Here is a 12,141-nt window from a genome sequence, read left to right as displayed (position 1 = left end):
TCAATAAAAGAAGGAAGGGAATATCAGGAGCATTTTGACTTTGTCTTAAGCAGCCTACCGGCATTTTATTTCTCTGATAAGTAGCTGAACTATCCATGTTAAGTGTATGACCCTCCCTTCCTTTCCTCCTCCAAGATGACTGTTTGTAATTGCTTCATCTGGAAGAACCTTTTAAATTAAATAATGTATAAGGCAAAAGTTGCAACAAACTTTTTCCAAGGTACATTAAAGTGAAGTAAAAAAGATTAGGTTCCATGACAGAAGCTATACTGTAGTGCAAGTGTAATTTGAACCTATGTGTTTAAGAGGGCTGAAATTGAAACACTGCTTATTTAGCATTCCTTTCTCACACCAATTGAATATCATTTTTTAAACTACACTTTCTTTTTATGCCCTGAGGGAATTTGAGCTTCATATTTCATTAAGAAAATACTTGTTTGCCAACAGCTTAATAGAAAAATGGTTGGAAACCTCCAAATGTTTCCTGGGACCTTATTCTAGAATCTGTACTACGAAGTTTTTGGCATTGATAACTGAGCTATAAGGAAGTTTTCAATACTGAGGCTTTTGTTTAATCTAATTGTTACACCACAGTTTAATATAATTGAGACATGCATCTCATAATGAAATTTTTGTGGTGATTCATTCTAAAAAAAAAAAAAATTAAATTAATAATGGCGTACACAAATGTGATCAGATCAATCTGTTCTCTCATACATTCCTTATTAGAACCAGCATAAAGCAGTAGATCACGTAATTAAGACTGTCAGAAAAATCTGTTCTGCATTGGATTGTGTAGAGACTCCTGCAATAACAGAATCGGTAAAGAAGCTAAGGAGGGCTGTTAATCTTCCAAGGACTAAAAATGCTGAGGTAAACTTTCATGCTATAAATTGCGTTCTGAGGTATGCCTTTTAACTCTGAAAAGTATGATTTAATAATCTTTGGTAGTTGCAAATACCAGCAACAGTTCAGTCAGGATTATGGTGGGATTTTCTTGCCTGTTATCTTACATTTATTTTAACATCTTTGCTATTGATTCATTAATTTTTTGCTCTTGGAATCCTTTCCTGTTCTAAATGGCGACTTCTTAAAAACTAGTTTGAAAATACTCTTTTTCTGGTTCTGTAACTAGACTTGTGTCACAGCAGATTCCACTAAATCTGGCCAAGGGGAAACTGACAGCTAGCTCATGCCTTCTAAAATCAATTCTGTTAAAGGAGGAATCCACATCGTGTATTTTCTGTGCATATTTATGTGAATACCATCGGCATCTTAAAACTCTTAACAGTTCATGCTTCTGCATTCCTGAACATATGAACAAAAATTTAAATCTCTGAAATAACACGGACTTTTGATGATAAAACTATCTTACGATAAACAGTTCACTTGAACAGAATTGGTCTCAAGTCATGTTGTCAAAAATAGTCATTAATTGGAGAAGTGTGCAAATAAAAAGCTAAGTAGTCTTGTAATGCTATTTCTGTTGTCCTGCTGCCTTACTGGAGTGGTGATGCATGTGCTGTTCTATTCGCTTTTGGCTTCATCAGTTCAGTGATATATTTGTATTACTGAGGTACTGAGACAAAATGCACAAACCAAATGTAGTTGTCACGAGACCTGAAATTCTTTCAGGTAAGTGCTGAACGCATATTAAGAAAACAGTGATATTTGGGTTTTGATAGGAGAAAGCTGTAGAAATAATTAGATTACAGTGTTACAGTAACTTCTGAAAATAATGCTAGCCCCGTAGAATTTGAAAAAAGCTACTTTTTAATCAATAAAACCCTGCAGTCCTCTTTTGATGACTGTTGGCTCAAACAGTGATGTGTATGAAGGCTTTCAGGATTGCTTTCAGAAATTAAATTGCTGTAAAGACTGGAGTCAGTTGCATCTAAACCTTATGTAAGATAATGTTTGATTTTTAATTTCTAATTTTTTCAAAGTAATTGTGGTTGAAAGAAGTGTCTGAAAAGTAAGAAAACAGTAGGTTGTCAAGTGAAAAATTACATGTCGTGCTGTTTCAACAATTTAGCATCAGGTAATCCAGAAGTACTTGGACTACTTGACAAGTATGGTAGAAACACAGTATTTTTTCTGAAAGGAGAAAATGATGTGATTTCCCTCCTCCCCCCCCCAAGTTTCTTCATGTTTTTTATAAGAATGTGAAGGTTTTTGGTAGTTAAAACTTGATATTGACAAGATGCTCAGCTATTAGACTAAGTGTAAGGAGAGCTTTTGTTCTTCTGCAGCAGTTGTGGCAATCTTAGGCTTTCTCTGAAGTGTTATGAATTCACTGGATTTTGTTTTTAAATCACAAACTTAGTTTTCATTAGAAGTTTTAGGTTTATCAGAATTTGAATTTGGTATGAAACCCTTCCTTATTAGAAGGGAGTAAATTCCCATGATTTGTTTGTCACCTTTTGGTTTCAACGGTTGTCCTTGTTGAGACTAGAAACTTCTGTAATACTGTATCATGTTTAGACTTCCATTTTAGCAGATCAAGGAGCAGACACAGCAGATAGTATAAAGTGACAGTACTTACTGTTCAGTTTTCTCAGTTTAAAACTTTTTTATTCGGTAAATTTATAGTAACTCTGCCTACAAAAGATACCGTAACAAATGCCAAAAACAAAGCAGCTGTTCAGACTTAAATTATTGGGTAATAGAGCTAACAGCTTCTGCTTTCATCCGTAACAGCCCTGACCCACTTTTATACTCAGAGATGTTAGAGGATCCTGAGCAATATTCCAAAGTACTATGTCTTTAAGAGTTCATAAAGGATGTCAAAATAGCTGTGACACAACAGAACATGAGCTTTTGAACTTGGTGAATAGTTTTTGCATGGTGTGTGAATTGTGATGCTGTCAGTTAGCTCTTGAGGAACTTTGAGTAAAAAGATGTTACATAAACCCAAATATGGGCCTGATTCAGGTGGTTTGTAACTTCTGCACAAGATACTTAAAAGCAATGAAAATTAATATGGGTTTCTTGGTACTGAAATTTGCTCTAACTTTACTCTGTAGGTATCCTTAAAGTGTGGTGATGACACTAGCAACAGCTCACCTGGTGAGTTAAGTTCTTCAATTTTATTTAAATACTGCTTCAGGTGGCTCTTTTAGGAAGATATGTATTAAAGATAAATTATAATTTAGTTTCACTGCAGCCTGAAAACCCTCTGAAAGTGAGTATAGACCAGTTAACAAAAGCAGTTGAGGCCCTTCTGCAACTCCACATGAATTCATGTAGCAGCAGTTCTGCAGCAATTTCTGCAAAAGACAGCAAGAGTACCAAGGAAGCATGGACTGCAACAGAACATCTCCAGTTCACAGTATTTGCTGCACATGGAATTTCTTCTAGTTGGGTATCAAAGTAAGTAATTTATTAATAGTAAAATTTATCTTTTTATGGATTTTTTTTGTTTAATATACTTTCTTTTCCTTGTCCAGTTATGAAAAATACTACTTGATTTGTTCTCTGACCCATAATGGAAAAGATCTGTTTAAACCTGTTCAGTCAAAGAAGGTTGGCACATACAAGAACTTCTTCTACTTGATTAAATGGGATGAACTGTAAGTGACTTCAAATTGTTAAAACTCACTAAAATATTTTGTTTTAGCTAGTACCTACCTAACTTGCTGCTAAATACAGTCATTCAAGCAAGTTTTTGCTTCTGATTCCATTTGAAGTGTTGAAAGAACAGTGTGTGAGACTTACTGACCAAAATCAGAAATATTTTTCTCAATAGTATTTCACTGTTCATTTTAAAAGTGGTAATGGAAATGCTGGACAAGTGCCCTGTGCTAATGTTTTTGTAGTATACAATTATAAGGAGTTGGGAAGGTCATAGCATTCCTTGTAATGGGAACAGTTTGTGCTGCTCAAAGAAGGATGAATAAAGCTGGCTTATAAGCACTGCTCAAATTATGTAAACGGGGAGGAAAAGCAACCCACTTTTACTAACATTAATGCTGAATCTTTTTTTGTCCCAAACACTAGTAACAAGTTTGTATCTGAATTTAAATATCTAATTTATAATTATTTATATAAAGAGCAGATTCATAAGTACTTAAGAGTATCTGTCTATAGCATATGAGATTGTCTGGTTTCAGCTATTAAGCTTCAGTTGTTATTTATGAGCCGGGGAAGAGGGTAGAAAGGAAGAAGGAGGTGCATGGAGAAGAGAAATAAGGAGAGGACAGCAGGTGATATCTGATAACTGAGAGGGGAAAATTATTTTTTCATATCTATGCACATCTTGCTCTATTCCACTTAATAGTTATCAGGCAGCTTATCATAACTGGAGCATCAGGTGAGCTCTATGTTGTTGTATATCTGTTTTCTTGACAGTTTTTTAAAGCTCAGAAATAGACCCTGAGGAATACACAGAAAGTCTACAGTGATGAATTATTTCAGACCAGGAATGAGAGTTTCAGGTTCTAGAATAACTGCCTTTAGAGAGTACTCCAACTACCTTTTTTCTGATGATGTAAAGGATTAATTGTCAGACCTTTTGCTAGCAAGGACTAGTGTATTACAGCAAAAGATGTGTAAACAGTGTAAACAAACATTTTGAATTACTCAGGTGTATACTTCTCAGCTGCTTTCTTTATGGGTGCTGTTTTTGTAACATTTGAATTTGGCTTTCAGAAGTTCTTAATAGGTTCTTTAATTAGGATGGGAAACTGTTGTCAGCTGACTCTAAATCTGAGAGGTTAGGAGGCAGCTAACATGGAATTATGTGTCCTCACAGTGAATAGAGTGGGAAGACTGGTTATGCTGGACAGTGCAGTTCTGTGTAAGGAATGTGATTTAACAGACAAAGATTAAAAAGTGTTGTTCCAAATCTGGCTCCAGTGCTGAAGTGTAATCTAGCAGATTTTGCAAGCCATTGGTACAGGAGATAGTGGAGTGAAATATAATTGCATCAAAATGTAACACTTGTTCTTCAATATTAATTAACTTTTTGAAAGCCATAGGCATCAACAGATTATGTGGATAAACCTGTAATTTACTAACAACCGTCTTTCCTCTGACTGACTTTTAATACTTCTATTTTACAGAATAATTTTCCCCATCCAGATTTCACAGCTGCCTTTGGAATCAGTCTTATGTTTGACTTTGTTTGGAATACTAAATCAAAGTAGTGGGAGTTCTCCTGACTCAAATAAGCAGAGAAAGGGCCCAGAAATTTTGGGTCAGATTTCTCTACCTCTTTTTGATTTTAGGCGGTAAGTCTCCAAAATATGGGTAAGATTATTAATAATATTTACTCTATATAAAGCTTACTCCATTTCCATAACTATAGAAACTTCTCTGCTATTGAATATAGTAGGTCTTGATAAAGATAAGAATCGTGAACTATATTATAACAGAAATAATACCTTCAGTTAAAGAGTGTACAAAGCACAGTCTTGTGTTGTAGTATTTCCATCTAACTGGCTGGAAAAAATTGACTGCTGGAGGAAGTTGAATATTGTTTGGATGAAAGTGGTTTTATTTGCATGATATTTTCATAATAATGTGGACCAAAAGAGGTCACATGTTCTGTAAGGATGCAGCAATTGAGTATGTAAGCATAATTCAAGTCAGGGAATCCACTGACATTCCACTCAGTTGCCCTAAAAGACACATGCAGTGAAAGTATCTGCAGGTGGCACTGTCTATGGAATTGATAGCTTCCCTTCTACTGAAGGACTGTGGTCCTGGTAGGTGGCATTTCATGAGTTCTGATGTCTGAGTAGAAGATCCAAAAGTACATTATATTGGCTAGAGGCAGTTCAGTCAGTATTCACATATTTTAGCAGATAAAGTGTAAACAGCCAGTTCTCAGCCAGTTCATGAACCATGGTGATAGAGAATGCAACTTGTATAAAAGTGTTCGCAGCAAGCCTTGTATTCAGCAGGAATCATGTCCAGTGCAATAGAATACAGAAAAGAATTTAATATTATTTCCTATTTATATGTGCTTCTGACTTCTAGGTCTTACTGAAAGCTTAAATTATCTAATTGTCAACCAGGGCTGCAGAAAGACATTCAAGTCTTTCCTGAACAGTTACTTTTATGTATTACTTATGTCTCTTCCATATGGCTTGCATCCTCTGGTTCTAGATTTGGTTCTACTTTCCACTTCCCCTTTTGTATGGTCATAATTCCTACAGCTTAGGGGTGCTTAAGAGTTTAGGCTTTCCTGCATTGCAAAGATGGCCTGTAGCTGCTTTCAGTCACCACTGAAACTTGGATTTCTTTTTATAAATTATGCTTACTTCAGTATTCTGTTTAAATGTGGCATTTCAGTCTCCTGTATAAATACCACATATCACAGTATTTGATTGAAAACATAGCTTTTGTTTTGATCTGAATTGCAAATTGATCTTGTCTTCATGCTGCATGGTGTTCTCATAGTTGTTAGTTTGGAGAAAAAACTGTATTTTCTGTTTATGCAGAGCACTACAATAGAATGTGTTGTGCCAGGGTTTACTGAATGGCCTGTATATGGCAGCTGTGGAGATGCTAGTGGTCTAATCCACTTGCAGTGTACACAATTAAATCCAGACCTAGGTAATTAAAAATACCAGCCAGATATTCCAGTTAGAGTTGAGAATACCCTCAATAGCAGGCAGGAGCTAAAACTTGTAGCTAACCAAAACACAGAAGGAATAAAAGGTCATATGTGTGCTTTGGAAGGATCTGTAGTCAAATTAAAATCCCTTCAGATAAAGTGTCTGTGGAATGCCTTAAAATATCTTTACTTGAGGATGAGACAGAAGGCTGTGGCAAGTATATTAAACTAGAGAATTATTAAAAAGAACAAGCTGTTCAGTTACACTTCAGTGGCATGATTGAGTAATCTTAATTGGCGTCATAAGTTCCCAGGTAATCAATATTTACATATAAAGAACTGTTCTTTGAAACACATATAAACCCTAAAACATCTTTCAAAATATACTAAAGGCTTTACCTTCAAGCAGTCTTCTGAGACTGTATTTTGATTTTAAATACCCATAGAGGTTTTCTGTGCCTAACATTTTGCATTTTAATCTTAATACTTTATGAACTATCCTCAGTTGTGCCTTACTACAGTTGGAAGCGGTATTAATATTGGGGATAAACTGGCAAATACGAATGTCATCTGATATGTGCTTGCAGAATCTAGTAATGTGGAAAGTCCAGGCAAATGGCAATGTCTATAATATTCATATATCTGTGCCTTTTTTCTGAGTGTAAGCGGGGTGTGTGGGTGTGTGTGTGTGTTGTTTATTCCTCAGAGGCAAAAGTACTCCTTTTCTCCCTTCAGAAATAGGGAGCACTTAATTTAGCTGTGTCAGCACTGAACTTTTCCTCTGTCTTTTCCACCTAACAGTTGTATGCAGTTGTAAAGGACTTAAAAGTACAGAAGACATCCAGTGAAAGAAATGAATTAATGTCACAGTTACCATATTTGCCTTTTTTAAACTCTAAACTGTATAGGCTAGTACAGTTTGTTTTCCTGTGTTCTTTTCTGAACATCAGTTGAAATACTCATCATAAGACGTTTTCTTATCTCTGCAGTAGAAACAAATAGTCAGTTTGAACTATTCTCCTATACCACATCAGTACTTTTGAATTGTTTCTTTGTAGTGACCATTGGTCTTCTCCAGATAGTATTTTAATAACTAGTATCTTGTTGAAGTAAACAGATTGTGACAGTAATACCTGTACATGCTTTTTTCTCAGATTGTTAACTTGTGGGACAAAGCTCTTGCAACTCTGGACTTCATCACATCCACATCATGCGCCAGGGATGGCCAGTAAGAAAGGAAATGTGGAAAGAATAGTATTGCAGGTTATATATAATTCTGACTTGATCTGACTATGTTTCGTTGGAATAATGTGACTTTAACTCTTACATGAGTGCTAGTAGATCAATTAATGTTTTGGGGCAAGTGTAAATATTGCTAAGTCGTATTTGAAAGCCTGTATAGAATAGTGATTAGTATGTGTTAAGGGCAAAGAATGAAAAGCTGCTGTAAGTGTATACAAGTCCCTGTTGAATCGTTATCTTGAAGTAAGAAATTGGAGATGCCTTGGAAGGACATGCTATCAGTACTGGGAGAGAAGATTTTTGAAAAGCAATCTACAGAAACATATGCTGAGATGGGAGTTGTCTAGACCCAAACAACAGAACATAAGCACCTCTCATTCTAAATTCAGAGTCCAAATTTCTCTCAGAAGAGAAGGCACCTTGTTAGGCATGGCTTTAGCAATCCCAAAACATGGTCAGTACTGTTCTTAAGGACTTGCATCATCTCTTTCTTTTTTTTAGATTGACTTCCCATCCCATGCTTTTGATATTGAATATAAAATTCCTCAAGCTGCAAAGACTACTGTGCATCATTCCATAGAAACATTAGAAAAACCTTTGAGAGAACGTCTCCTTGCCATTCTCTCAAAGGATAACACTATTGGGTATGTTTGTCTCTTTTTAGCTATGGTCTCTTTGTACATGACAATTTGTGGCTAGGGTATGGAATGCTTATTTATTCTTAAATTTCTTTAATATGGTTCTATATATTTTTGAAGACCTGTGGAGACTTAAACAAGAGTTTGAATTAAACTTGCAACATAATGGTGCTGACTTAATTTACCTGTGGTTTCCATGGCTAGTGTCATAATATTCTCCTGTCACAACACTTGCCACCATTTTGGCTGCCTCTTATAGATGCCTATTCCTGCTTGGCAGTTCTTCAGTTACAGGGATCAGTGGCAGTTTTAGCAGTGGCTGTTGGTATGCCATGGAAGCTGTTCTGGCAGGCCTTCCCACTCATCTGCACCAAACTAACACTAACATTTTGGTTTATTTCAGATTATACTAAAACTTATTTTTGTTCTGCCCAAATTATAACTTTGAACAACTGTTTCCATAATGTTTGAGGCTTTATTTTGCTGCTTGCTATGACTTCTGTGGATGAAATAGCCATTTTAATTTCATTCCATTTTGTGTGTTAAATTATGTTTAAAAAATTTCTGTGAATTATGTGTGGTACTAAATATGTATATACAACGAGCAGTTGCATTGGGGTTATTCAGGTGATGGTCTGTAATGTACATTATAAACTGAAATTAACTTTTGTCTACAGGCTATCAAAAGAAGATAAAGAATTCCTGTGGGAGAAGAGGCATTATTGTCATAGTCATACTAGTAGCCTACCAAAAATACTGGTTAGTGCCCCTCACTGGGACTGGGCAAGTCTTCCAGAAATATATTCATTACTTCAGCAGTGGCCTCCTTTATCACCCTTAGCTGCACTGGAACTACTTGATTCAAAGTAAGGAAAACAATGTAAATAAGTTCTCTGTGTGTTGTGCATTAAATAACTTCTCAGTAGAAGATTCTGAATGGTGTTCTCGTAGAAAATATTGCTGAATTTCTTTGTATCAAGAACTAAATTTTCTTAAAATTTTGAAGAACACGTGCTTGCTTTGTTCATGTAGGTTTAACCAAGTCTCGTAGTAAAAGAACAGCAATAGCAGTTAGGATTCTGAAATCTAATTTCGAGTAGGAGAGCAAGCTATACAGCCAAGCTATCAAGACTGCAGTTTTGAGAGATAGCCTATTTGTCCTAAACATGCACTTGTGTTTGCATCTTAGGTAGTGAAGGGCCTCAAACTTCTTGGTCCTTTATTGAGCCATTAAAGACTTTATATTCATTCTTTTGTATCTAGTTGATCCCAGAAAAGAAAAGACAAATCTTACATGAACAGAATAAACTAAATGTGGATTTGTGGTGACTTTCTAGGTTTGCTGATCAGGAAGTACGTAATACAGCTGTGAACTGGATAGAGACGTTAAGTGATGATGAGTTAACAGATTTCCTTCCTCAGTTTGTGCAGGTAGGACTTTCTGCGTATACTGAAGTTTGAACTTTTTTGCTCTTGAAAACCCAAAGGAATTGCTGATTACTAGTAGCAGAACTACAACTGCAAGTCTCTATGCTTAATAAACTTAATGCGTGGTAGGGAAAACAATTTGAGTAAATAATTGCTTTGTGATTGTTCTATGGATTTGTGGTGATTCTGTCTGTGCATTAGTTGTAAAATTTCAGTCTTCATCTAGAATTAAATCCACTTTCATTTTGTTTGTATTTAGGCATTGAAGTATGAAACCTACCTGGACAGTGCTCTTGTCAAATTTCTTTTGGCTCGGGCACTGGGAAGCATTCGAATAGCACACTACCTATATTGGTAAGATGTTCTTTGTTCCATTTTTCACGTAACATTGACTGTAAGATTAATATTGCCAGAAGAAAAAAAAAAAAGAAAAAGGTGTTCTTAATATCACAGTTCATAAGAATCTTATGATTGGAGAGTATACAATATGTAGATCCTGGTTTTGTCATGAAAACAGTGTCTGAGGCACAAACTTCTTACTGATATATAGGAAATAAAAAGAAACCTTGGATATATATAGTACTGATTCATTAAAATATTTGAATGTCTTAGTATTGTATTGTTTGCAGTATTTTCCTTAGGAAAATTTAACTTAAATCCTGTATTTCAGGCTTCTTAAGGATACGCTGTATGATACAAAGTTTGGTGTAAGGTATGAGCAAATTCTTGGAGCTTTTCTTTCAGTCTGTGGAAAAAGGCTGAGGGAAGAGCTCGAGAAGCAGACCAGACTGGTTCAGCTTTTTGGAATGGTGGCAGAAAGAGTAAAGCAAACAAGTGGATCTGCTCGTCAGGTCTGTGTATATTTTTTTTTTAATATTCTTTAGGAAGGTTAGACTGAGTATACCCTGAAAACAATGCACTCAATTGCCTTATTGCTTTTTTTTAGTCTAAGTTCAATAAAATGTTCTATATAATACATAGGAAGGTCTAAGAATCTATTGCTCTGCATTTTACAAAGATAATGGCTAAATGAGGTTGATGTTCTTGTCAAATCTGATGTCATCTGAAATGTTAGATTGCGTGAGGTGATAGGGTAAGAAAGTAGAATGGTTTCTGTGTACAGTAAACTGGAATTGTATTTAAACCTATTATTGCTGAAGAATGATGCCATTATGCAGAAGAATGGAATATCTGTTTATATGTTAATAATATGAACTTACGGTTTGATAGAGTGGGATGCTATCATCAGTCAAACAAAACCCCCCCCAGAATCCCACAAATCTGTGATATTAGTGTTGTACTGCTAGGCTTATGTATTTTTAATAGCTAGAACAGCAGTTATTTCCAGCATCCCTTTGACAGTGAGGAGTTAAAACACTGGCTTCAGTTTAACTTTATCCAGAAGTTTTCTGTAGATGCTCCAGTTAGGAAAATGTAAGCTGAAATATTTTTTTTTGTCTGCAGGCTGCCTTGCAAAATGGTATGGAACGTGTGCAGTTATTTTTCTTGAAGAACAAATGCCGTTTGCCTCTCAACCCCAGTCTTGTGGCAAAAGAGCTAAATATTAAGGTACTGCACATTCAGAGTTGAAAACCCTTTTGAAAATCACATATAGGCAAAGCTTTTATGAATTGAGAAAATATAATTTGAAGTACTTGAAGGCTCTTTAGACTGAGGGGGAGAGTTTTGATTAAAAATTCTGATTGAACAAGCCAGTGAAATTAGCTGAGCAAAGATAAAACTTATACAAATACTTCTGTAAAACCAGTGAAGGTACTTGTATTTTTTAAAAAAAAAAAATCTGTAATACCTTCCTATTTCTTCAGACCCTATCTCTCTTGAGATGAACTATTCTGGCTACAGTAAAGCCAGGGACTATTCAAAGTGTATGAAAAAAACTTCTTCACAGTAGTAATCAAAAGAGAAAATTGAGCAAGTCTATAAAGCTCAAACAATGAGTACAATACTGTGAAATAGGTGAAACTACCTGTTACTGCTTGTGTTCAAGAGATGCACCGAATCCAGGGAGGCACACAGTAACTCTAGTTTATTGTGAAGGTCCAGCAAGTAATAATGTAGGGAGAAGCAGGTAAATTATTTTTCCAGAACTCTGCAAGATTTGGCAATATCAGCTCAACCACAGTCTTGATTATATCATCATGCATGACTGAGAACCTAAAGGTCTGTGAACACTGGATTTAATCTTGTGTGGAGAGACTTGCTTTCCTTCTCTACTGTAATTATTAAATCATGAGTATGTAGTTGAAAGCA

The 12,141-nt window shown here is 35.5% G+C and overlaps 1 protein-coding gene across 2 annotated transcripts in view; it reads left to right on the top strand.

Moving 5' to 3' along the window:
* Positions 1 to 12,141, top strand: part of PIK3C2A (phosphatidylinositol-4-phosphate 3-kinase catalytic subunit type 2 alpha) — a 50,217-nt gene that overhangs the window by 25,836 nt on the left and 12,240 nt on the right. For both annotated transcript variants that reach the window (XM_026850662.1, XM_026850661.1), the window contains exons 9-20: positions 730 to 873; positions 3,027 to 3,069; positions 3,156 to 3,372; positions 3,450 to 3,572; positions 5,064 to 5,231; positions 7,717 to 7,825; positions 8,306 to 8,448; positions 9,120 to 9,308; positions 9,780 to 9,873; positions 10,130 to 10,224; positions 10,541 to 10,721; positions 11,335 to 11,439. In XM_026850662.1, the coding sequence (XP_026706463.1) occupies positions 730 to 873; positions 3,027 to 3,069; positions 3,156 to 3,372; positions 3,450 to 3,572; positions 5,064 to 5,231; positions 7,717 to 7,825; positions 8,306 to 8,448; positions 9,120 to 9,308; positions 9,780 to 9,873; positions 10,130 to 10,224; positions 10,541 to 10,721; positions 11,335 to 11,439 (1,611 nt within the window). The remainder of the gene's footprint in view (positions 1 to 729; positions 874 to 3,026; positions 3,070 to 3,155; positions 3,373 to 3,449; positions 3,573 to 5,063; positions 5,232 to 7,716; positions 7,826 to 8,305; positions 8,449 to 9,119; positions 9,309 to 9,779; positions 9,874 to 10,129; positions 10,225 to 10,540; positions 10,722 to 11,334; positions 11,440 to 12,141) is intronic.

Source organism: Athene cunicularia (assembly GCF_003259725.1).
Source record: "Athene cunicularia isolate RWA chromosome 5 unlocalized genomic scaffold, athCun1 chr5_part2, whole genome shotgun sequence".
NCBI classification, from domain to species: Eukaryota; Metazoa; Chordata; class Aves; order Strigiformes; family Strigidae; genus Athene; species Athene cunicularia.
This window is presented reverse-complemented; position numbering and strand designations above follow the sequence as displayed.